The sequence below is a fragment of the Nerophis lumbriciformis genome, linkage group LG08 (genome assembly GCF_033978685.3).
Source record: "Nerophis lumbriciformis linkage group LG08, RoL_Nlum_v2.1, whole genome shotgun sequence".
In the NCBI taxonomy this organism is placed as follows: Eukaryota; Metazoa; Chordata; class Actinopteri; order Syngnathiformes; family Syngnathidae; genus Nerophis; species Nerophis lumbriciformis.
In genome coordinates this window covers 19,410,001-19,437,782 of record NC_084555.2, presented here as the reverse complement: position 1 = coordinate 19,437,782, position 27,782 = coordinate 19,410,001, and the positions used below count along the sequence as shown (strand labels likewise).

Genomic DNA, 27,782 nt, shown 5'->3' with positions numbered 1-27,782 from the left:
TCCGATCCAAATATCGGATCGGGACATCCCTAGTATTAGCCCACATTTCCTGTTTTGTTGTTACACAGCTAGCTCGACAGTGTATGTAGTTGTAATAACAGGCGTGGTGTTCTGCATGTATCATGATCAATACTATAGGGACTTATCCGATACCCTCCAGTTCCCCTTCTTAAAGAGAGGAACCACCACCCCGTTGTCTGTTCCAGCTGGCTGGGGAAGTTTTTTATTTTTTTTTACTTTTGATGAGCGCGCCATATATGTTCGCATAGCTTGGCTCCAAGTTCCACATTTATACCGGCAAGTCACACCGACCTCACTCGCTCGGCCTCTGTCTGCTCCAACATTTCACCCTCTGTTGCTGTTGGTTTCTATAAGCAGCAGTTCATCCGCCGTATATTCAAGTTAAAAAAGATAAGGTTGTGAATCCTCATTTGTCCAAAAATAGTCTTTGTTGTCTGTTACCAAGTCTGCAATAATTACAAAACACTCGTGTTTGTTTCCAAAAGTAGGAACCCACAGTTGTTGCAAGAAGTCGGAAGTGCGCTGCTATTGAAACGGAAATAAATGCGCTGAGGAAAGAAGTTTAGGTATTGCATAAAATGACCAAAATACGGTAAATATTGAACATAATTCATATAGTTATGATATATAATATTAAATATATACTTGCAGCGTGTATATAAAACGTTGATAGAGGGCTTGAAGGCTACAATAGTGACTCCCATTAGCTGCATTTTGCAAAGCAATTTTTATCATCTTTAGGATCTTTAAAAAAAAAAGTGTGTTTCTGTCTCTCATAATGATTGTGAACGATAGGCAAACTTCCCCAAAAAGTGCAGTTACCCTTTAAATACGCGTTTGATAGATGGAGCTGTAAACCAGTCGTTCATTTAATTGAATGACAAAGCGCTATGTGCTTCAGCATTTTGAACGCACATTTTTGGAGGTGTCTGTTTTAGGGTTGTCATGGTATCATAATTTCTGTAGTCGATACCTATGAATTTCCACGTTTCTTGATACTTAATCAATACCACAATAAAAAACGAACCCCCTGTACTTTTAAATTCACTACTTTATTGAGAACTGTTCAAGCTTTCAAGTATTTAAGGTTACTGTGCTTTAACATCTTTTTGCTCTGAATTCAAATTGCAATATAAGCTGCCAAGAGGTAACTGTACATTCAAAAGAAAATGGTGGTAGAGTGACATCATCATGTAGTTTATAAAGAAATAGGCTAATAAAAAAAGCGAAAACATATTTAAAAATCAAACTTTGTGTTTTTATTCGTTATTAGTATCAACATTTCAGCCTTTTTTCTTTACGCCATGCCTTTTTGCTCTATCTTTTCATTTTTGCTATTTTGATTTGTTAATTTTTATTTCTACAATGTGCTAGGAGCCCATAAAAAAGAGCTGAGTTCAGCAAATGGCCCCCAGGCCACACTTTGCCTTCCTGGTGAAAAAAATAAACCAGTGATGGTCAAAGTGTTGCCAAACAACAGAAGAGTGTCTCTGAACGGTGTTTTCTTAGCACTAATAGAAGTGATCCAAGGAGGTTATCTGCATGCTGTGTTAATTAACACTCCATGGGTTTGTGGTGGCGTATCTCCCCTCTTACCCGCACGGTGAACACTTTTGTGACCGCTTGTATTTGATTACCCAATAAATGTATGGCGTAAGATATACCTCTCTTTCACTTTTAATTCCCATACTCGCTAAATATAGCAACAACGTTGCTTAAGTGCATCTCAGATTATTCTCTGGCATTCAAGACAGTATGATATGTGTTGTGAAGCAGATTTATGCCGCAATTACAGTTGTGCTACACTGCCACAGTTAAATTATAATTTGTTTATGAGCAAGTGCGACCCTGAAGCACCATATTAGCATTTGTTACAGTTTTCCACAAATAAGTAAGTACAGAGTATGGGAAAAAGTTGCTAATTTTTTTTAAAGACAGCAGGTGTTTTTATCTTTAGCGCGGATTTTGAGAATTGATGCAGCCCGCAGATGGAAGAGTGTTGTACAATGTCCAGTACTAATGGTACTGAAAAAAGCAGGTATCGATTTATTTTTTGCATGTTGGTATTGATGTATCAATTCTTTTGACAACCCTAGTCTGTTTCAAGAACTCAGAAGAACCCGCTTCACTTTTTAAGAATGTGAATAATTGCAAGAGTAAAACCCCTGATGGGTCTCTTTGGTCATTCAGCAAATACCAGTACATGGTTTTAGGCAACACATCGTTGAAATTGAGTGGGGAATGAAATGTTCCCTTAAATGTTCTCCTCCTAGGTGGCCATGTGTCGTCTCGTGTTCAGGAGTCCTTCTTGTGGGAGTGTAAGCAATTGGGCGCCTACTCCCCCATTGTGTTGCTCAACACACTGCTCTTCTTCTACACAAAGAACTTCCACTTCACCACATTGGCACAGCACCAAAACCTCTCCTTTGCCAACTTCAGTTTGTACACAAAACCCTGCAGTCGAGCCGGCAAAGTCATCTACCTCAAATACCAACGAAGCTCTGCTGCTTCTTCTAGCCGTGGAGAAACAGGTGGGTCGTGCTTCTCTTCTCAGTGGTTTATGTTTATCTTTGCCAAACCGTACCAAAAAAGTTTAATAAAATATTGCAGGTTTCAAAAGAATGTTTAATGACAGAGTCACCATTAAGGATGGGTACCAATTTCTGTATTTTATAGGCACGGATCAAATTACTTGTAGTCGGTACTACCAGGTATCGAGTCATGTAAAATCAAGTGGTACCATATGTCTATACCTTTGTTGCCCGTGACGCCACATTCGGTCGCAGACTGGTCACAAGCTCAAACACTTGGTGGGCAAACAAGCACTCAAGCAGGACTCAGAGTGAACTCAGCCAAACTACACCTAGGTAATGTTGCAATTTTCAAAGCAGTTATGGCTGATAGAAAATGCCTGAAGGTGCAATAATGCTCCACTTTTCCAAAAAGCGCTAGCTTTATGCTAATTTACATTGGCTTTGCCGTATACATGCTACTAATTAGCAATATCGATTTTACATGGCAAATACAACACCTCCAAATTTGGTAATAAACACTACAACTAAGATGCACGTCACAATCAAAACTCTTCTGTGTAACAAGTACAATACTTTTTAGGGCTCAACATAAGTAGGTTGATTGGCAACTTTAAAATTGGCCCGCATGTGAGAGTGTGAATGCTCTTCTGTCGATCTGTGTTGGCCCTGCGATAAGGTGGCGACTTGACCAGGATGTATCCTGCCTTCTGCCTGAGTGCAGCTGGAATAGACTCCAGACCCTGAAAGGGTCAAGTGGTAGAAAATGGATCGATAAGACTAGACTGGAATGTTCAGCTTCATGGCAAAGACTCCTTCCTGGTTATGACAACACATCATAGTCTATACACTACTGCCATCTAATGTGTTTGAGTTGCAACGGTTTGCTAAGTCTACTATATAATACTTGAAAATGAGACTCAGAAATATGATCGGAAAACAAGATATAATACCTGGACAGCACAGTTATCATAATTAACTGATGATTTTATTATAAACACATAGTATCTGTGGGGTCTTACAAAGTCTTAAAAAGTCTTAAGTCCACCAATTTGAATTTAAGGCCTTAAAATGTCTAAAATTATCCTGAAATCTCATAAAAGGTCTTAAATGCGATTTTGAAAGGTCTTAAAACTGTATTTGTTACTTTTATTTCAAACATGCAAAACAAAATGTTTGAGTATGCTATAACTTGAATACAAAACGGAATTAAAATAGACTCCCTCTGCTGCCTGGTCCGAATTTATCGAGCACCACCAGCTCGTGTGCTGTGCACCCGCATGGCGTGTTGTCACAGTGTAGCATTGCAACAGAGAAAACTTAACAAAAGCCCACAGCAAAGCCAAATTACCTGTATAAAATGGGGAAGTGCAAGTTTAACGATTTGTGACACCAGAACGATCAATGTAATGCTTGCTTGAAGCCGATGGAGATACAAGGAAAAATTTGTTTAGGACCCAGATGTGGAGCCATGAAGGAGGGAAGCGTCTGTAAACATTGCGGTGAAAGTGAATGTAATGATAATGTAAAAGTCAAAAATCCGTGAAAGGTCTGTGTCAAAAGATGCTGAAACACCACGAACACTTGCACAACTACACAAGGATCAACTTATGAAACACCTGAACACCTGAAAATCGGTATCGTTGAGTACTGGTATCACTTTCCGGGTACCGGGAATTGGTACCTCAGCGGTTCAAATGTGAAAGAAACCTATCCCTAGTCACAATGGTGAGCCACAATTACATACATCTTTGGCATTATTGATGTTGGGTTCACAGAGAAGGTAGTCGTAAAGAACCAGCATTTGGCATTTTGTTCATACAGAATTCAAACAATCAATTCACAATACAGTGTTAACTTAAGTATTACTAAAAGTGAATAGCTAATTGGTTTGATATCGGTGTGCATTGACACATGATGTAAACACTTTTTTTTTCATTTAGAGGGCACCTAAATGTTAAGTGGAGGTGAATAAACACAACGTTTATTCTCGTTCACAACTTTTAATCAACTTCTGCACAGAGGAAAAACCGGAAACACTCAATCTCCACTTCCCGCCCACAAACACTGCACATGCGTTACCCAGTATATGGAGAAACAAGTTAACAATCTCCTTATCTTTTATTTAAAAAAAATAAATAGCACATGTTTCTTGAAAACAAATACATGTCTTTTTAAACAACAGAAACAATCAAATCAACTTAGGTAAGAACCCATTTTCTTTCACTCAATGCTTTCAAAAGCCTCAAGGGTGATGCCCCCTTTTTCGTAAGACAGTCAGCCAGTTGAGCTTTTGTTGCTGACAATAGCACTTTCTGTATTTTTCTGTTGTGAATTAGTTTTTTGATGCCACTTATATCTAACCGAAGCCTTTTCTCTGTGACCTGTTTTGTTGATCAAAGAACATCATATAGGGAATGATTATCAGTCACACAAACTAACGCTGGAGCATTTAGACCAGCAGTGCCAGTAGTGAGCTCAGAATAAAGGGTGGTAAGAAATACAGCGTTGTCTATTCCATCCGATATGGCAAGAGTCTCTCCAGCAAGGGTGCTTCGCACCACTCGTCGAATCCTCTTGGACTGCCAGAAAGGGGAGAGAATTTTCCTCCTTTTCCCATTAGTGTGATCAACATGCCCCCTTGTGTACCTCCATCAGAAAGATTTCCTAATGAAGCATAGCTGAATACAGTTAGGTTTAAAGCATTATCATTTCCCAAATGTTGAAATTTCAAAGTCACTTTTTCAGCTTTCAGTTTACAAACTAACTTATTAGCATTGTGAATTGATTGCACAATTGATCGCATTCTTTAGACTAGATGCCAGACCACAAGAATCAAACATTACATCAGGTCTTGTCTGTTTGCATCCCAGAGTATCTGTCCTATTTTTGATCTGAGTTGTTCTTTTTCTGTTTTATTAAGAGGAGCATCTCTTTCTAGAGCACGGACTGGCTGTAAGTGAATGGGGTACAGACTTTCAATGTAGCTGTGTTGATGCAACTGTACAGAATCATTAACAGTTTCAATATCCATCCATCCATTTTCTACAGCTTATTCCCTTTTGGGGTCGCGGGGGACGCTCGAGCCTATCTCAGCTACAATCGGGCGGAAGGCGGGGTACACCCTGGACATCGCAGGGCCAACACAGATAGACAGACAACATTCACACTCACATTCACACACTAGGGCCAATTTAGTGTTGCCAATCAACCTATCCCCAGGTGCATGTCTTTGGAGGTGGGAGGAAGCCGGAGTACCCGGAGGGAACCCACGCAGTCACGGGGAGAACATGCAAACTCCACACAGAAAGATCCCGAGCCCGGTTTTGAACCCAAGACTACTCAGGACCTTCGTATTGTGAGGCAGATGCACTAACCCCTCCTCCACCGTGACGCCCCAGTTTCAATATCCATTCCCAAATAGCAGAAATTGTCATGTTCCTCACATCCCACTTGGAACCCAGACTTCAGTTTAGGGATCACATTTTCTGAAAAGTTTGATGAGCCTGCCCACAGAAAATAATCTACATGACATGCGAGCACACCCGTCACTGTGTTTTTGTCATCCAGCCAATAAAATACTGCTGGGTCTACCTGTGACACTTTACCACCTGTTCTCAGCATGATTTCCTTCACCTTGTTGTACCAATAGAGAGATGCATCAGCAAGGCCATACACACACTTCTTTAGTTTCCAAAGAACCCCCTTACAGTCAGCTTCTGGGGGAGGATTGACATAAATGTCTCTCGACAACTCCATACCCTGTAAAAAGGCAGACTCGATGTCCATAGAATGGACTTTCCAATGATTTTGACAAATACATAGAGCAATAGCCTTAGAGATTCAGAAGCACATGTTGGTGAATCCTTTTGTAGATTTTTTTAAATTAAGTTCTTCAAAACCCCCTGCTACAAGTCTGGCTTTGGGTACAATACCAGTGTCACTTTCTTTGAGACTATAGGCCCACCTAGTGGAGATATACTTTTGGCATGTATTTTCAGTCTCTTCAAAAACATTATTGTTTTTCCAGCTTTCTATCTCTGCCTGTTTTGCTGCATCAAATGATATGTCTTTTGTTATGAGTACCTCATCCTCCCTGACAGCTGACTCAGTGTTAAGATGTTGTACACATGACATGTCAACTGCCTCTTTTAGTCCAGTACTGCCATCAGGCTCAATATGCTGCACATTATACCAGTTTTTATAGGTTCCCGTGGTTTACCTGCTCTACTGAGTACTTTAGCCTTACATGTTACACTTGTATCTCTTTTCATGAAAGTTACAATCTGTCCTGTTTTAACTTCACATTAGATTATCACAGGCACTGTGATTCATTTGAGGTGCATCAATTTGAATTACACCTTCACTCGTGTTTCCCTCTCCATCACTGTCATGTTAATTTTCACCATCTGTGTTTTGTTCATTATCTGAACTACTGATGCTCTGTGTAAAGCATCTGTGTCACTATCAACGGTTATGTTCTCTTCATGTTTTTCACATCCTGTTTCAGTGTGAACATTACTTTGTGTAATTTTCCTGTCTTTAATCTGTGTGTGCACCTTATTAAGTCGTGATTGATGAACTCTAGCTAGAATACCTCCATGTCTTACAAACACAATGGCTTCATCTTGACCAATCACCACTCCTGGTCCCTTCCACTCTGCACTATCTCCTCGTTTATAGTAAACTTTTTCTCCTGTCTCATATTTTTCATCCGTGTATCTAAGCTGTTTTCTTAATGCCCTTCTTATCCTCTCTGAACATTCAACTTCAGTGAAAGGCTTCCTTGAGGCATACAAAGCTGATATGTGTTCTCCTACTCTTGTGCTCACTGTAGTGCCCACTAGTGCAGGCAGCACATTTACCAATACATTGGGAAGGTTAGGATTTTGACCAAATACCAGTTGATGTGTACTATAACCATGTACACTGTGCATGCAGTTCTTAGCCATTAAGGCCCAGTCCAAGGCAGTGCACCAGTCACAATCTTTTTCCCGTTTAACTTTCTGGACGATGTTTGTGAGTGTCTGATTATGACGTTCCAGCAGTCCGTTGCTCCATGGACTGTATCCTGTGGTTGTTTTCATCTCGATATTGAAGTTTTCTGCCATGTCTCTGAACTCTTCATTGTTAAATTCTCCTCTGTTGTCACTGAAGAGCTTTTTGGGAGGACCATGGACATTTATCCATGTGTGGATGAAAGAGTTGACAATTACAGAAGATTTCTTGGTTTTCACAATATTTCCAGCGCTGAAATGTGTGAAATGGTCCATTATATGTAAATACCAAATGCCTGACTCCAGCTTGTGCAGGTCCACCGCCACCGTTTCATTATATTCCGAAGCTAGAGGCAAACCAACAGCTGGCTTTGGCTTTGTCTTGCTATATCTTTGGCACGTGTCACCTTCATCCACTATTTGTTGCAAAATAGTGAGACAGTCCCTGTCTTTGTTCCCTGAACTTTGAATTAGCTTATGCAGGCGATCTGTTGATGCATGGCCAAATTGTTTGGGAAGTTTGAGGAGGACCTTGTTCTTCTCGATTGTGTTCTGTTACAATCAGGACTTAATCTTCAGCAAATAAATCTTGAATCCGACATTCCCTGTCATCATTGTCTCTTATGTCAACACAGTAGTGTCCTGAGCTGGTAAACTGAAGAGGTATCTGCTGCTTAAACATCACTGCCCTGTTGTTTTCCATGTCTAACATAGTTCCTGCCTCTTTTAATAATGTTTTACTCAGCAGGAGTGGAATATCGACTTTGACAACTTCTATCTCAAGGTTACACTTTGTCCATCCTATTTTAGCAGGTAGATGCACTTTTATGGTGGAATTAATCACATTTCCATTTCCAAAACGAAACTGTCTGTTCCTCGACCTTTCTGTACTTCTGAGCTTATTTACCTGCTTTTCATTGAGATTATCTCCATAACTTTCAAGCCACTTTTCTCCACACACTGTGCGAGTGTAGGTGGTGTCTGATTGCTGAGCCTGCAGCTTCAGTCATAAAAATCTCAGCTTTAGACCTAGGATCAATTGTTAACAGCGTGATATTAACTTCCTCCAAATTGTCATTTTCAGTCAATCTTTCTTGTTCGTGCCTCTTGTGCGGCAGTCCTTTGCCAAGTGGCATGTGCTTTGACACACGGCACATCGTGATCGTTTACCGTACTTATCCAGTGTGTTTGTACCCGGTAACGGCGTCACAGAGCTTTGTTGTTCAAGTTGAAACGGTGTGTTCCGTGTTCCGTGTTCCGTGTTCCGTGTTCCGTGTTCCTCTCCATTGTGGCTGTTCTGTGAGGAAAGCTGCGTCCTGTTTCAGTTGTATCTCACTTGACGAGCCTGTTGTTTTACCTCCGAATATCCGTTTGAGAGCTGACTTCATTGACGAGAAGCTTAGCTCCGTGTTAGCCGTCAGTGCTAGCTGCCTGTCTTTCTCGCCGAGGCAGGCTGTGTCAAGAACTTAAAGGCTAACACCGCATCAGAGAGCATCATATTGTACCTTTTCATCCGGTTGTAGCGCTGTTCAAAGTCAATAATATAGTCTACTATTAAAACTGAACTATTTTTGGTGATGTGGGCGAAGTATGTGTACGCTTCGTACGCGCGATCCTTTTCCTCTTTCAGAAAAACATCATCCAGTTTTGCAAATAATGCCGTCATACCGTTGTCATTGTCCAACTCCTCCGCAGATATCTCCATTGCGATTTCTCTGGCTCTTCCTTCAAGTCCCAAAGCCACAGCCAGTGCTTGTTTTTTCTTATCGAGTTCTGTAACCCGCGTCCAAATGTTAACTTCATTTTTCCAGCACTCGTATGGCCTGGACTCGTCAAACCTCGGTGGTATTTTATAGTTTGCAGCTATCCTCAACCATCCTCTGCTACCAATGTTAAGTGGAGGTGAATATAAACACAACGTTTATTCTCGTTCACAACTTTTAATCAACTTCTGCACAGAGGAAAAATCGGAAACACTCAATCCCCACTTCCCGCCCACAAACACTGCGCATGAGTTAACCCAGTATATGGAGAAACATGTTAACACTAAACACGGAACCGGCGGGGCGCCCGTGCAAGACAACTAGAGCAGTCTAGGTCTCTCTTCCGTTCGGTCGGCTGGGGTCGAGCGAGGCGGCCCAGCCGCACCGGACCGTCTCACGGGTGGGTGCCTTCGCCGCAATAGAGGCCGACCCTCAGGCTCGGAAGGACCCACATGCCTGGAGGGACCCACAAGCCCGGAGGGACCCACATGCCCGGAAAAGTGTCAATGGGGCTGTTGGGAAGTTGCCTTTGTCTTCTATTGAGATCACGGAGCAGTGGCTGCAATATCTTCCTCAAAGTGGAGTCTAGCGGGATGAGATTTTACGAGAATTGCGGCTCATCACGCAAAACACCCTTTAATGGAAACACCTACTTTACTTTAATGTACTTTATCGAAATTTTAGAAATATCGCTTTTATTTTGCGAAAAACTGCAATGAAAACGCAGCAAGTGACACAGCATTCATCAGCCAAACAAAAACTCTTATGTTATACTACATAGTATGTAACCATGGCAACTGTTGTACTTCTTTTATGGCAATATATAGTACAGTATACTTGGTGATTGGTAGGTGGAGACTATCCATCCATCCATCTTTTTCCGCTTATCCGAGGTCGGGTCGCGGGGGCAGCAGCCTAAGCAGGGAAGCCCAGACTTCCCTCTCCCCAGCCACTTCGTCCAGCTCCTCCCGGGACTAGACAAGTGTATTTTAGAAATCTAGGTATATATTGTTATATTCTTGAGTAGAATTTGACAATATTGTGGTAGTAATTATGCAGTGGTATACAGGTGTAGTGCTTCATACTAGCGCTGTCTATAGGTTCACTGTATATTACTACTTGCTTACCTCATTTAGCAATATTAGGAAAAATATAAGTTTGACTGAACAACTGTTATGGTCAATATGTTTTAATTTGACTGTTTTTTTGTAGAGCGACAGAAAAAAAAGCAAGAAGAGGACGATGGTACCATGGAGATGGCAGAAAATGTTACCAATCCTCTGCACTGTCCTGTCAGACTCTACGAGTTCTATCTCTCAAGATGGTATGAAACACACCAACACACATACCATTGAAATGTTGTAAAATATATGAACCAGAAAATACATTCTTAAAGATATTGTATCAGTGGTACAAGGTACGATATGTAGTATAGGATATTATGCCTGTGTGTAGCATGTGAGGACATTGTGTATTAATATTCCGTTTCCTGTAAAATCCCATATTATGAGTGAAATAACTAAAAGGAAACTACTGAAGATGATAGTACTTAGTCACATGCTTACCTTTTCACACTCCTGTTCTCCAACAGCCCAGCCACAGCACAGAAGAGGAATGACATGTTTTACCTCCAACCAGAACGCAACGTCCATACACACAGGTACAAACTTTTGAGGTTTTCTACCATTAAATTCCCTTCATTCATGTTTTCCAAACAGCGTTATCCAATGGCTGTATTTATTAAACAACATTTCCTTTTGAATGTTTTGGGTTTTGTGTTAGTCGTCAGAGATTTTATGCTGTAGTTCATATGGAAGTCACACTCGTCATCTCATACACGTTGAAAACTAATCCACAATAATTTGCAAAGAAGACCAAGCTGACTCAGCACTGAATTCCATGGCTGTATCCTGGTGTAGGTGTGTTGCTTCACCACATTAATCATAATTTTCTATGCAACAAAGTATATATAGTTTGTTATTGACATTATACATGACATTTTTTTTGGTTGCCATTTATGGTTTTATTGTCACCATCATATTTTCTCCACTAAAACAGCAATAACTTTTACAATATTTTGTGGGGGAAAAGGATAAAACCTATTAAATTTGTTCCATTCAATGTATTGTATATATTTATATTTAAATAGTCTGCATGTCAGCTTTGTGTTTTTAATATCAATCCTTGCATTACAATTGTATATTATTGTTTTTAGGGATGTCTTTAATTAACATTTTTGGCTTTGGATCCAATCCGATCCAATTTACTGTCCCTATCTAATACTTACAGACAATAGATTATTTAACTGAAAATGTTTTATAGCACGTAAAATAACAATATTTTTATTAAGCTTGTTTTATTAAATTTAGATTTGCCCATAAAATCAGATAAAATAAATGTGTGGTATTGAATGTTACATACAATTTTTTATTTATATTTACTCATAAAATCAGATGAGACGATGTATTAAATTTGTGGTATTGAATGTTACAATCAATTTTTTTTTGTAAACAAAACAAAGTAGCTAGTACACAATAACTAAACAAAAGGAAAAACTACTACTGGCTTCCATTTAAATAATTTGGGTTTTGCCCTTAAAGCTTTCCTGTATCCAGACATTTGCTCGCTGGGTTTGTAAACGAAAACAAAACGACCCAAAAAAAAAATTTGTAACAAGAAAAAAACCAAATATTGCTCTTATCACTTCAGTATCGTTTATATACAAAACCCAAAACCAGTGAATTTGGCACGTTGTGTAAATCGTAAAGAAAAACAGAATACAATGATTTGCAAATCCTTTTCAACCTATATTCAATTGAATACACTGCAAAGACAAGATACTTAATGTTCGAACTGGTAAACGTTGTAAAACTGTTTAACAAATATTAGCTCATTTGGAATATGATGTCTGCAACATGTTTAAAAAAAGCTGGCACAAGTGGCAAAAAAGACTGAGAAAGTTGAGGAATGCTCATATAACACTTATTTGGAACATCCCACAGGTGTACAGACTAATTGGGAACAGGTGGGTGCCATGATTGGGTATAAAAGCAGCTTCCATAAAATGCTCAGTTATTTACAAACAAGGATAAGACGAGGGTCACTACTTTGATAACAAATGCGTGAGTAAATTGTCGAACAGTTTAAGAACAACATATCTCAACGAGCTATTGCAACAAATTTAGGGATTGTACCATCTACGGTCTGTAATATCATCAAAATGTTCAGAGAATCTGGAGAATTTTACTGCACGCAAGCGGCAAGACCAAAAACCAACATGCCCGTGACCTTCGATCCCTCAGGCGGTACTGCATCAAAAAACGACATCAGTGTGTAAAGAATATCACCACATGGACTCAGGAACACTTCAGAAAACCATTGTCAGTAACTACAGTTTTTCGCTACATCTGTAAGTGCAAGTTAAAACTCTACTATGCAAAGCCAAAGCCGTTTATCAACAACACCCAGAAACGCCGCCGGCTTCGCTGGCCCCAAACTCATCTAAGATGGACTGATGCAAAGTGGAAAAGTGTTCTGTGGTCTGACGAGTCCACATTTCAAATTGTTTTTGGAAACTGTGTGTGTCGTGTCCTCCGGACCAAAGAGGAAAAGAACCATCCGGACTGTTATAGGCGCAAAGTTCAAAAGCCAGCATCTGTGATGGTATGGGAGTGTATTAGTGCCCAAGGAATGGGTAACTCACACATCTGCGAAGGCACCATGAATGCTATAAGGTACATACAGGTTTTGGAGCAACATATGTTGCCATCCAAGCAACGTCTTTTTTATGGACGCCCTAGCTTATTTCAGCAAGACAATTCCAAGCCACATTCTGCACGTGTTACAACAGCGTGCCTTCGTAGTAAAAGAGTGCGGGTACTAGACTGGCCTGCCTGTAGTACAGACCTGTCTCCCATTAAAAATGTGTGGCGCATTATGAAGCATAAAATACGACAACGGAGACCGCGGACTGTTGAACAACATAAGCTGACCATCAAGCCAGAATGGGATAGAATTCCACCTGAAAAGCTTAAAAAATTGGTCTCCTCAGTTCCCAAACGTTTACTGAGTGTTGTTCAAAGAAAAGGCCATGTAACACAGTGGTAAAAATGCCCCTGTGACAACTTTTTTGCAATGTGTTGCTGCCATTAAATTCTAAGTTCATGATTATTTGTTAAAAAATAAAATGTGTTTCTCAGTTCAAACATTAAATATTTTGTCTTTGCAGTGTATTCAATTGAATATAAGTTGAAAACAATTTGCAAATCATTGTATTCTGTTTTTATTTACGATTTACACAACGTACCAACTTCACTGGTTTTGGGTTTTGGATACTGATACTAGTTATCGATAGTATTATCTGGATTGATCACCCCTACTTTACATTGTCGTCCTGCTCGGTGTGTGTGTGTAGCATGTTTAGCCATTCCTTTTCCTCTATTCCTCCAGTTATGATTCTTGGAAGAAACTATTTTCTGCCATGGTGGTGGGGATTAGTCCAGGAAATGTCAGAAATTGATTAGATTTTTAGCCATTCCTTTTCCTCTATTCCTCCAGTGATAATGATTCTTGGAAGAAACTATTTTCTGCCATGGTGGTGGGGATTAGTCCAGGAAATGTCAGAAATGATTAAATTAGTTTTTGGGGGTGATCCGGCTCACCGTCTGGATTCAGGATACTTTAGTCTTTGATAGCGCCCGGTGGTAGGCCTGGGTCAAAATTCGATAAAGTTAATAACCAAACGATAAATGAAAATAGAGTCGGTCATTTTCCAGCGTCGATAAATGTCATATGCAAGGCTCCAGCACCCACCGCGACCCCGAAAGGGACAAGCGGTAGAAAATGGATGGATGGATGTATTCTGTTTTTATTTACGATTTACACAACGTACCAACTTCACTGGTTTTGGGTTTTGGATACTGATACTATACTAGTTATCGATAGTATTATCTGGATTGATCACCCCTACTTTACATTGTCGTCCTGCTCGGTGTGTGTGTGTAGCATGTTTAGCAATTCCTTTTCCTCTATTCCTCCAGTTATGATTCTTGGAAGAAACTATTTTCTGCCATGGTGGTGGGGATTAGTCCAGGAAATGTCAGAAATGTATTAGATTTTTAGCCATTCCTTTTCCTCTATTCCTCCAGTGATAATGATTCTTGGAAGAAACTATTTTCTGCCATGGTGGTGGGGATTAGTCCAGGAAATGTCAGAAATGATTAAATTAGTTTTTGGGGGTGATCCGGCTCACCGTCTGGATTCAGGATACTTTAGTCTTTGATAGCGCCCGGTGGTAGGCCTGGGTCAAAATTCGATAAAGTTAATAACCAAACGATAAATGAAAATGGAGTCGGTCATTTTCCAGCGTCGATAAATGTCATATGCAAGGCTCCAGCACCCCCCGCGACCCCGAAAGGGACAAGCAGTAGAAAATGGATGGATGGATGATTTTTTTATGGGTTACGAGAGCGGTCACACTTTTTGTATGCATCGGTTTCAGCACCTGCGGTCGTTTGTACTACATGCACTTAAACGGTAGTAAAGATAACCTCTTTAAAATTCCCAACGGTTAATTACCGTATTATGTTAAAATGATAGAAAAAAACAGGATTGATAACCATATGTGGATACAATTTTGGACAGAGTAGCAAAGGAGTCGGCAACCCAAAATGTTAAAAGAGCAATATTACACCAAAAATACAAAAAACAATTCTGTCAGGAGCCGCAAAAATTTTCATGTTCTTAGACTTAGATTGGTCAGATCTAATCTTAGATATAGATTGGTCAGATCTAGTCTAGTCTAGACCTAGATTGGTTTTAGAGCAATCTAAATCTAAGACTAGAGCTGACCAAGCTCAGTCTATGAGCATGAACTAATGAAGCCTACTGAGGTATTGGCACAAGGACAGGCTGGACTAGATCTGACCAATCTAAGTCTAAGACAAGATCTGACCAATCTAAATCTATGAGCATGAACTGATAAAGCCTATGTTTGAGAATATCTGCTTGGACAGGTATTTGTTTTGTTTGCAACAGCCTTGCAACAACTGCCTGACACCATGCCATGAGAGGCGAAACGTCTTCTAAGACAAACCAAACAGTACAGTTGCGATCGATTGAATGCCCTGAAATTACAATAGCCTGGATGAATTAAAACATTCATAGTGATAAAAGCCTTTTAAATAAGTCTTATAATGACGGCAACACATGATGTAAGTGTCTATATTAGCTATATTAGACTGCAAGCTCTTTTATATGTGAGGCGGGTGCGGTATTTGGATTTGATGTTTGAGAATATCTGCTTGGACAGGTATTTGTTTTGTTTGCAACAGCCTTGCAACAACTGCCTGACACCATGCCATGCTGAAAGAAATGCGTATTGCAGGCTGACGCAAATCGTCGTTGACAGAAATTTTAAAATTTCATATTTATTCCACACATTTTTACAACTTTGGAAAACATTAGTAAAATGGAGGCTTCCCGGAGTGTGAGATATCGCCTGGAAATTACTGGCTTAGACTTAACAAAGGTATAGATGTGTCATGTTAAAGGAAACTGCGAGCTGTCTTCTAGTGGATTTATTACAATCTTTGGCAAGCTGGGTAATGTTTGCTGTGGTGTGGAACATGACATACAAACAACTATGAGAAATGCAGCCAATATTACATACAGATGATGTGTCATGAGACATGCAAATATAAATTAAATTCACAGAGGACATAGGTAAAGGACATTAAATGAGCTCAAATATACCTACAAACGAGGCATAATGATGCAAGCCTAAATAGCATCGATTAGCTTGCAGTCATGCACTGACCAAATATGCCTGATTATAACTCCACACAGGTCAGTAACAAGTCAAAAAAGCTTGTAAACACAAGTTAATAACATCAACAACGCTCACCTTTGTGCATTCATGCACAGCATTAAACGTCTTTTTGTGGCAGCGTCAGAGACATGTCATGGCATGTCCACACTTTTTCAGCAGGTGTGCTACTTTTTCAAATGACCATATATATATATATATATATATATATATATATATATATATATATATATATATATATATATATATATATATATATATATATATATATATATATATAAATCCAAGATGGCGGCGCGCACAGACGCAGCGGCTTACGGCTCTCCATTTCAGTGCTCTTTCTTCCTTCTTTTCTTCATGTTTTTTTTCCTTTTGTGCACCACCTGTACTGCAAACACCCGGTACACCCGCCAGTCACTCTTGGATATCGGTAACTCGCACCAGATATCTGTTTCGAGCGACTTTCACCACGAGCACAACATCCCAGATGACATAGCGAGAGCACAGGGCTCTCCGTGGTTTGTTGTCGGGTCTGGGAGACGGCGCAGACGGAGAAGGGAGAGGAAGCAGAAGCGTGGCCGCAGGTCCGGCGTCTTGCTCAGGCTTAGGAAACAACCCCACAAGCCACCTCTACCGAGCCTGTTCCTCTCTAATGCCAGATCCCTTGTACAGAAGATGGACGACCTGGAGTTACAACTTGCTGGAAACCGCTATGTTCGGGACTGTTGTGCTATGATTATCACCGAAACCTGGCTTCACCCGGAAATACCCGATGCTAGCATGCAGCTAGCCGGACGCACTCTGCTCCGCCGGGACAGAACTAAGGACTCCGGTAAGAGCAGAGGAGGGGGGCTCTGTATCTACGTGCATGAGAACTGGTGCAACAACGGGACAATCACTGAACAGCACTGTTGCCCGGACGTGGAGTACATGTCTGTTAGATGTCGGCCTTTTTTTCTCCCGAGAGAGCTGTCTGTTGTTATCATCACGGCTGTGTATATTCCACCGGACGCCAAAGTAAACACAGCGCTCTCTCTTCTGCTGAACACCGTCAATGAACAGCAGCGGGCCCACCCCGACGGTGTTCATATCATAGCAGGGGATTTTAATAAGGCCAATCTGAAGACTGTACTCCCTAAGTTCTACCAGCACGTGAAGTGTTCTACAAGGGGCAAGAACACCCTGGACCACGTGTATACCAACATAAAGCACGCGTACAGAGCTACACCCCTCCCCCAGCTTGGACAGTCAGACCATCTTTCCCTCCTGCTCTCTCCTACCTACACCCCCATCAGACGCCAGGCCAGGCCTATCACAAAGACTGTTATGACCTGGCCTGACGATGCACTCCCCAAACTTCAGGACTGCTTCCAACACACAGACTGGGACCTCTTCCAACAACAGGAGCTGGAGACAGCCACAGGAGCGGTGCTGGACTACATAAAGTTCTGCATCGGGAATGTGACTGTGGAAAAAACCATCCGGGTTTACCCCAACAAGAAACCCTGGATGACCAGCCAGGTCCGCACACTCCTCAGGGCCCGTGACGCAGCCTTCAGGTCAGGGGACAGGGCACTGTACAGTGTTGCTAGAGCCGACCTGAAGAGAGGGATTAAAAAAGCAAAGGCGGACCACAGGAGGTGCATAGAGTCCCATCTGTCCAGCAAAAACTCACGGGAGGTGTGGCGGGGCATTCATGACATCACGAACTTCAGAGGCTGCAATATGACAACTGCGGATCAGAGTGCGACACTGGCAGAGGAGCTTAACTGTTTCTTTGCCCGTTTCGAAACCCCCCAGCGACACTCATCTGCTCCAGCCCTGCCCCCGCCCCCACCGGGCTCCGGCGCCACTCCACTCACTGTACAGGAGCACAGTGTCAGACGAGTGCTCCTGGCTGTGAACCCCAGGAAGGCTACCGGACCAGACGGAGTACCTGGAAAGGTGCTCAGGACGTGCGCCCACCAGCTCGCTCCCCCCCTCACCAGGATCTTCAACCTCTCCCTGGCTCAGGCAGTCATCCCATCCTGCCTGAAGTCATCTACAATAATCCCGGTGCCGAAGAAGTCTCCCATCAGCAGCCTGAATGATTACCGACCAGTGGCCCTCACTCCGGTAATCATGAAGTGCTTCGAGCGACTTGTTCTCCAGCACATCAAGGACCATATCCCTCCAGACTTCGACCCCCACTAGTTCGCATACCAGGCGAACAGGTCCACAGAGGACGCCATCGCTGTTGCTCTCCACTCTGCTCTGAACCACCTGGAGCAGCAGCAGAGCTACGTCCGGATGCTCTCTGTGGACTATAGCTCTGCCTTCAATACAATAATCCCGGACAGACTCTGCAATAAACTGGACACTCTTGGCCTCCCCCCTCTCACAAACGCCTGGATAAGGGACTTCCTAACAGACCGACCCCAGAATGTGAGACTTGGCCCGCACCTCTCATCCTCCCGCACGCTGAGCATCGGCTCCCCACAGGGCTGTGTGCTGAGCCCCCTCCTCTACTGCCTTTACACCCATGACTGCAGTCCGGCCCACAGTGACAACCTTACCGTCAAGTTCGCCGACGATACCACAGTGGTCGGGCTCATCTCCAGGGGTGACGAGGCTGCCTACAGAGAGGAGGTCCTGAAGCTGACGGCCTGGTCTTCGGAGAACAACCTCGCTCTCAACACCAGCAAGACCAGAGAGATCATCGTCGACTTCAGGAGGAGCAGCACCGACCCTGCCCCCCTCTACATCAACGGCGAGCGTGTAGAGAGGGTCCACACCTTCAGGTACCTTGGAGTCCACATCTCTAATGACTTCTCCTGGACAGTCAACACCACATCAATCATCAAGAAGGCTCAGCAGCGGCTACACTTCCTTCGAGTCCTCGGGAAGTACAACCTGAAGCCTGACCTGCTGCTGACCTTCTACCGCTCGTCCATCGAGAGCCTGCTGACCTACTGTATTACGGTATGGTACGGCAGCTGCACTGCAGCAGACAGGGAGAGGCTGCAAAGAGTGGTCAAGACGGCTCAGAAGATCATCGGCCGCCCTCTCCCCTCTCTGACGGACATCTACACCTCCCGCTGCCTCAACAGAGCCAGTGCCATCATCAAGGACAGCACCCACCCTGGCTCTGACCTGTTCCACCTGCTGCCCTCTGGGAAGCGCTACAGGTGCATTAAAACCAAAACAAACAGGCTAAAGAACAGCTTCTTCCCCAGGGCCATAACCATCCTGAACGGACTGCCCCATTGTCCCTCATAACTGCCTTCTCTTCGGTGCAATAACCCATTCCACCAACCACCCTGTTTTTGTTTTTTGTTTTTTCATGTATATATTCATTTCACACCATATTCATTGCACTTCTACATTTTTTATATTTTTATATATTTGCACATTGTTTTTCTAGCATGCACACATCGCACTGTATGGAATGGCCTCAATCTCGTTACCTTGCGTAATGACAATAAAGCTGATTCTGATTCTGATTCTGATATATATATATATATATATTATATGTATATATATGTATATATATATATATATATATATATATACACTGTATATATATATATATTATATGTATATATATATATATATGTATGTATATATATATATATATATATATGTGTGTGTGTGTGTGTGTGTGTGTGTGTGTGTGTGTGTGTGTGTGTGTGTGCGTGTGTATATATGCGTGTGTCAGTGACGTGCGGTGAGGTTCATGGCTGGTGAGGCACTGACTTCATCAGATTTACAAACATATGAACCCTAAAGAGTATCTTATTCACCATTTGATTGGCAGCAGTTAACGGGTTATGTTTAAAAGCTCATACCAGCATTCTTCCCTGCTTGGCACTCAGCATCAAGGGTTGGAATTGGGGGTTAAATCACCAAAAATGATTCCCGGGCACGGCGCCGCTGCTGCCCACTGCTCCCCTCACCTCCCAGGGGTGAGCAAGGGGATGGGTCAAATGCAGAGGACACATTTCACCACACATAGTGTGTGTGACAATCATTGGTACTTTAACTTAACTTTAACTTTACACATAGAAACTGTAGCACACAAAAAAGCACATTTAATTAAAAAAAAACGTATTATGGTTTCACCTTTACTTATAAATGAAGTCCATGCGCAGCTCCTTTTGAACAAAAGCATCGATAACTTGTTTATAGAAGTCTTCCTTATCTTTCTTCAGTTTTAAAAGTCTCTCTGTCTCGATGGAGATCTTCCTTTAAGTATTACCTCCTGCTTCGATTGAAAGTCCAGTTTAGAAAACTGTTTCATTTTAGATATGTAATCCTCCGTGTTAATAGTCCAGGCAATAGGAAAAAATAAACGATCGCTGCTAACTGTTGCTGCTTGTTGTCACTTCTTCTGCAGCCGAGTAGTCTCAGAAATGCTCCCTGGGATCACTACCGCCCTCTACCACCAGGAGGCGGGATTACTGCGAGCCTCACACAGTGCGTCTTCGCAGCAGTTTTATGATTGCTCAGCACAAGAAATACGTTACACACATACGTATGTTGACAAAATACACTGTACATTATATATACCTCAGCTAACTAAACTATGGAAATGTATAATATAATTCATATAGCAATACGGACTCACTGCACAGCAGGCCAGCAATTAGCCGAGTCATTGCGCAATCCATGGTGAGGCTCAACTCAGTGACGTGCCTCAACTGGCTGTTGACTCACCGCAAGTCTTTTCTCAGTATTTGAACGGCAAATGGGAAAATTCAGCGATTTTGAATAAAAAATAAACTAGAACTGGTGAAGTTAAATGGAAAATAACTTTATAGTATAATCACTGGATACATATAACAACTTAATTTTTTTTTTTCTTTTTAAATTTTTTTTCTTTCCATGATGGCACGTGAGGCCCCGCCACAGCTGCCTCCCCTGACTGCACGTCACTGGTGTGTGTGTGTGTGTGTGTATATATATATATATATATATATATATATATATATTAGGGGAGTTGGAAAAAATCGATTCGAATTTGAATCGCGATTCTCACGTTGTGCGATTCAGAATCAATTCTCATTTTTAAAAAATCGATTTTATTTTATTTTATTTAAAAAAAACTTTTTTTTTTTTTTTTTTTTTATTAATCAATCCAACAAAACAATATACAGCAATGCCATAACAATGCAATCCAATTCCAAAACCAAACCCGACCCAGCAACACTCAGAACTGCAATAAACAGAGCAATTGAGAGGAGACACAAACACGACACAGAACAAACCAAAAGTAGTTCAACAAAATGAATATTATCAAAAACAGTATCAATATTAGTTACAATTTCAACATAGCAGTGATTAAAAATCCCTCATTGACATTATCATTAGACATTTATAAATAAAAAAAAAGAACAATAGTGTCACAGTGGCTTACACTTACATCGCATCTCATAAGCTTGACAACACACTGTGTCCAATATTTTCCCAAAGATAAAATAAGTCATATTTTGGTTCATTTAATAGTTAAAACAAATTTACATTATTGCAATCAGTTGATAAAACATTGTCTTTTACAATTATAAAAGCTTTTTACAAAAATCTACTACTCTGCTTGCATGTCAGCAGACGGGTAGATCCTGCTGAAATCCTATTTATTGAATGAATAGAGAATCGTTTTGAATCGGGAAAAAAATCGTTTTTGAATTGAGAATTGTGTTGAATTGAAAAAAAATCTATTTTGAATCAAATCGTGACCCCAAGAATCGATATTGAATCGAATCGTGGGACACCCAAAGATTCACAGCCCTAATATATATATATATATATATATATATATATATATTAATATTTTTTGTTCACATGTTAAGGGTGTTTAATATAAATACAAACATGTTTAACACAGGTAGATTCCCTCCTTTCATGAAGATAATATTATAAGTTGGTGTATTACCTTATTCTGATGAATTGCATTGATTGGAATCAGACAGAATTCACAGTAGTTGCTGATACGCTCCACAACTTTGAATTTACATTATGGAGGAGAAAAAAAGTATTCCTCTTTCCAACACCACATGAAAGTGGTTGTTTTTATCTTTTTATCCATCTAGCTTCCATACTCGTTTTTATACCCTTTACAAGAAATACATTGGAGTTAAAGCCTTAGCTCGCTAGCTTGTATGCGCTAGATTTCTGAGACTTTTTTTTGTTAGCGCAGGCAGGATGGAGCAGCACTTTTATTGTGAAAACAGGAACAGTCTGGCGAAATAACAAGTGCTACTCGCGTTCCTGTCGGTCGTTTTTTTTCTTTATACTAAACTCGCAGCAGCCAGCATCATTGCACAAAATCCTCGGGTGCCGTGAATTTCAACCAAGTGACGAAAGTGACGTCGTAGTGAAGATTGATGATCAGTAATTTTTAGGTCTATTTTTTTTTTTATGCCTCGCGATCAAGTGACACACACTACCTGATTGACCGGTAGCTCGCGATCGATCAAATGGGCACCTCCTGATGTAAACAAATTGCTGTGTCACAAGTCACACAACTACGGTGCGTTCATGGACCACCGAAATTAGTAGGACAAAATGGCGCTCGCCAAATACTCTCATCAGTGAAGCACAAACACAAACATATTAAACAGTGGGCTTTCTAACGATTAAGAAGGTTTGTGTCATATGTATCATCCTACAGAAACCATATTAAAACAAAAAATAAATTTTTTCCCTCACCTTTTTCCATTTTCATAGATTTAAAAAAAAGCTGCGGCGCTGAAGAGCCGCATGCGGCTCGCCGACCCCTAGACTAGGGATAGCTAAGCTTGCTAGCAAGCTTAAATGCAAACATAAAAACAAGAGACATACCCTAATCTAAACTTGTATAAACCCATTACTGTCTAAACAACAAAGATATAGTATTCACATTGACCATAAAGGCTGTGCTGTCATTGCACAAAGTGATTGATATATAGTCTGCAGTGTCAAGTTGAAATAGACAGATGTCCATTTAACAGGAAGTGTCATTTATGCATCAGCGACAATAGTCGGGCTGTAACATGCTATGATGGTGCTTTGTGGGTTTCCTTGAAAATGTGCAAAACAGGGCCCGCGAGGATATTTAGACTACAGATTTTAATTGCCCAGCAGCACGAGCCAATAGTAAAATGCTGACACCACCTGTCGTGGAGCCTTGAGAGTTTGGCAATGCTGATGATGTGATAAAATGGTATCCGTCACAAGATTTGCGGTCAATTTCGATGTCTGGATGGTGTTGCGTTTTGGACCAGTTGTTCCTCCCAGGGAATTCAAGTCACAAGTCGCTCCCAAGCTCTTTACGACACTAAAGCTGAGTAGAAAAACCACCAGAGACAGAATAGGTATTTTGTTGTATATTTTCAAAGCTTTGCAGATATACATTTGAGACCAGTCCAGCATAGAACATTCTATCGCGCCGCCAAAATGGTCTGTCTTCCCGACCCCAAAACCCTCTCTCCTCTCCCCTCTCCCTAGTCAAAACACATGCTAGTCAAAACACATTCCAAAGAATTCAAGGTTAACACACACAGTTTACTTGCAGAGAAACAGAAAGAGAATAAATGGAAAACACGAGCTGTTTTCAAATATGACTATGAAAGAAAATAAGTAACACTAAAATTCGGATATATGTAAATATCTGCCTCCGAAAATGGTATAGGTAGGTAGGTAGGTCTTTATTGTCATTGCACAAGTACAACGCACAAACCCGTTCAAGATTAGACAAACAAACAGTGTACAGGGGTACAGAACAGGAACGCTGATGGGTCTCCATAATCAATGCTCTTGGATGCTCAGAATGTCAATGCTTTGCTGTCTAGCACAGTTGACAAGTTCAGACAGTCTGCCGTCTTTGGACAGGGTGCGAGTGTTGAATGAGCTGACCAAATTAAGTTTTTTGCAGAGTATAGGGGTTGGTCCCTTCCTCTCTATCGCAAAATACCCGTCCGGCTGGCTTGAGGGTATACCGGTCATTAATGCCATTAATGGGCACGGGAAAATGCAGTACAGGAAGTGTACTGACGTGACATCACAAACTGTAATTTGCATTTTTTATTTTAAAAATTCTAAAACTTTTACAAATTAAAATGGAAGGCGATAAAGATATGTTAACACACAAATAAAAATAATGTGGCTCTTATGAATCCAGAACAATATTTGATGTTTTCTCTGCCAAGAATATATATTGTGTGGCTATTTATTTTAGTTATTAAAAAAACAACTTGATTGAAAAACATTTGAATGTGTGTATAGGTACTTTTTGAGCATATTTAACATTACCGTTATAGTATTGGTAACCGTGATCATTTTGGTCATAATAACTTTATTCAGTGGGCAGCACGGTAGAAAAGTAGTTAGTGCTCGTGCCTCACAACGAGAATGTCCTGGGTTCGATTCCCGAGCTTGGGATCTTTCTGTGTGGAGTTTGCATGTTCTCCCTGTGAGTGCATGGGTTCTCTCCAGGTACTCCGGCTTCGTCCCACCTCCAAAGACATGCACCTGGGGATAGGTTGATTGGCAACACAAATTGGCCCGAGTGTGTGAATGTGAGTGTGACTGTTGTCTATCTGTGTTGGCCCTGCGATGTGGTGTACGCTGCCTTCCGCCCGAGTGCAGCTGGGATAGGTTTCAGCCCCCCAGCCCAGCCCCGCAACCCCAAAAGGGACATGTGGTAGAAAATGGATGGATGGCACTTTATTTTGCCATTTTATTTATTGTTTTGGGTGTGTATATTTGAGAGTCCCCCACCCCCTCCTTAAAGTACCAGTAGAGTGGAAAAACAAGTTGCCTCAATATTAAAGCGATTATCATATATATCTCAATCAATCAATCAAAGTTTATTTATATAGCCCTGATCACAAGTGTCTCAAAGGGCTGCACAAGCCACAACGACATCCTCGGCTCAGATCCCACATCATATCATATCATTTATCTGATCTTTGAGACCAAAAGACTTATAAAGTTCGCAAGTAAATAAATATGATCAAAATAGTATCAATCCACCGGACATTCCCGAGCCATTTTGAGAGATAATGAGCTAGCCAGACACGTGATTGCGTGATGTAGAGGTAGGAACCACAGATCTCTTCCCCACCAAAAACCAGCCAAATCATGCAGACTTTGTGAGAGCCAACAATGATTACTTTGGGAAAAATTATAATCCAGAACCTTATATTTTTTATCCTGAATATAAGGAGGATGATCTACAAGTTTTAGAAGCTCTGCTGAACAAATCCAGCTTTAGTGAAACACTAAGCATCATGTAGAAGTATTGCTGGATGCTAAACAAGAAACACAAACTACAAATATAATAAAACGATAGCTTACTGTACAATGTCTGCTCTTACTTCGATGACGACTGATAGGATGTCCATATCTTCCCGTTTAGATGAAGAATTAATCATGATGCACACGAAGGGTTAACAAGGAAAAGTTTCCCTGCAGACACCGTCTTCGGTTGTGTGCGTTTGTCTCTATTTCTGTGTATAAATTAAATGTCACAGATGAAAAACTTCTCGATTTCTGGCTAGTTCCTCCTAATATGCAGGTGAAAGGCATGATTTATAATCTAAAATAATTTTGACGAGCCGAGAGGAGCAGCAGGGCATCGCTGCCGGCTCACAGAAAAAGCAGCAGAGGGATTCTTAGCCGTTTGTATCATTGCGTCGCAAAGAAATAGCTTGTCTGCGTTTGCGCTTATAATAACAACATCGCTATATTTGGTTGATATTTGGGTCACGATATGTATAAAGAGTATTTTTGGATGGTCATTTAGAGGGTTTTGTGGGCGAAATAGAGAGCCCCCGTTGACTACATTGTTAGTGAACTGTTTGTTTATTTACAACTTAGAATGCATAAAAAAGAAAAACATATGCGTTTAGGTCTTATATAAGGATTGTGAATGATAGACAGCACATCTCTCTCTAATTTTTGCGTATTTACAGTATGACTGATCTGATACTATGGTCAGAGTGCAGAAATATTACTCCAGTGACGTCAATCTCCGGAAATAGCCGAAAGATATTCAGAGCGGAATATTCAAAATGGCTAACTGAATTTGTTGCATTTTGTGATGTAAACAGTGATTTTACATACTTTGAGGATTGTAAATACGATTGGATTTGGTTTAATGGATACCATGAAACACAATTAAGCATATAAAGTCAACTTGTGTTTACACTCTACTGGTACTTTAAAAGAGAACAAATATTTTATCGCTTTGGGTTGTGATTTTTTTTTTCCAACTGCAAATTTTGCTGACAGAGTATATTTATTTATATTATTTGTTTGTTTCATTTAACTTGGATATTTAACGAGAAAAACACGTTTATTGCATTTGAAAGAGTATACTTGCATTATTGTTATGTAATATCATTACATCAGTAGATAATTTGGTCTTAAAATATTGTTCACAATATTGTTTATCGGCAATAGCTTGAAGGTCAATATATATGGTCCAGCAAAATAAGTTATCGGCTCATGACTCTCTGGCGGAGGTCTGCGTTCTTCAAGTGCTTTTCTAGTTTCCCTCAAAACATTTTTTTTCAAACATTCCAGTGTATTTTGTTCTACAATTGTGCATTAAATTATACATTTCTCTAATGTAATTTTTTGACTTTCTGACTTTTTTCCTCCCCTCCACACAGTCCCCACTGGTATACTTCTCATCCATTGCATCACACCATTCTGCAAAGCATGCTCACTCGCATCTTGGCGGTCAAAGAGGTTCAGCGGTAACAGGATCAGGACCAGGATCCACCAATCCCAGTTTACAGCAAGATGCCTCTTTTCATAACAGGACAAAAGTAGACACATCTTGGCTTGATGTGAAGAAGCAGCCACACTGTCAAAGGTAGGACACGGAGACATGTTGCCAAGAAGACAATTTATGGGAAGTCTTTGTTGGCTTACCCTCTCCCACAAACGCATCATGAGCACATCTGCTACTATTTGATATGAAAACGGACTGATCTCATTTCCTGTTTCCCATCAACGTCACACCAATTAGTCTCTCTCATGAAGTTTTCCATGCATCACACTGTGCTCTCCTGCTCTTGTGGTGGTCTTTGAACGCATCCGCAGTATGCTTTTTTTTTTTTAGGTTAGTTCGGTTGCTTTTGGACTTTTAAAGCTGCCACCGGAGGATGTCCCTGTTTAAAGCAGTTTTTAAACATATGTGACATGAACATGTCATTTAGGAACAGGGCTTTTTCATATTGTCAACAAAACTGGGTAAAAAAAAAAAGTTGTTTCTGTAGTTGTTCAGCTCCTAGTTTATTTATTCCTGAACAATCGTTTTAATATGTATGTTTATAAACAGCTACTTTTATAATTGTTCCAGAGCAAGTACTTTTAAGATCATATTCTCAATTCTCAGTTTTTCCACTTATTTGATAAGCATTTCTAGTTTTAGAGTGCACATTTTTAGCCCAAAAGACATTTCATTTCAATCAATCAATCAATCAATGTTTATTTATATAGTCCTAAATCACAAGTGTCTCAAAGGGCTGCACAAGCCACAACGACAATTTCAGACCGATACAGGTACACAGCTGTGATTTGGGGATTATTGCTGTGTATTGGCCACATAATAATTCAGATGTTCAGATCAGGGATTTATGTTGCCGATTCCGATACCAAACATCCATGAGTGGGA

General features: G+C 40.8%; 1 protein-coding gene across 4 annotated transcripts in view; it reads left to right on the top strand.

The window, feature by feature from the left end:
- The window catches only part of LOC133611548 (zinc finger MYM-type protein 4-like), an 80,273-nt gene that overhangs the window by 51,883 nt on the left and 608 nt on the right, over nucleotides 1-27,782 (top strand). For all 4 annotated transcript variants that reach the window (XM_072913652.1, XM_061968428.1, XM_061968430.1 and 1 more), the window contains 4 exons: nucleotides 2,295-2,552; nucleotides 10,525-10,636; nucleotides 10,904-10,972; nucleotides 26,773-27,782. The exon at nucleotides 26,773-27,782 is cut by the window's right edge and continues 608 nt beyond it. In XM_072913652.1, coding sequence (XP_072769753.1) covers nucleotides 2,295-2,552; nucleotides 10,525-10,636; nucleotides 10,904-10,972; nucleotides 26,773-26,863 — 530 coding nt within the window. In that variant the 3' untranslated portion in view covers nucleotides 26,864-27,782. The remainder of the gene's footprint in view (nucleotides 1-2,294; nucleotides 2,553-10,524; nucleotides 10,637-10,903; nucleotides 10,973-26,772) is intronic.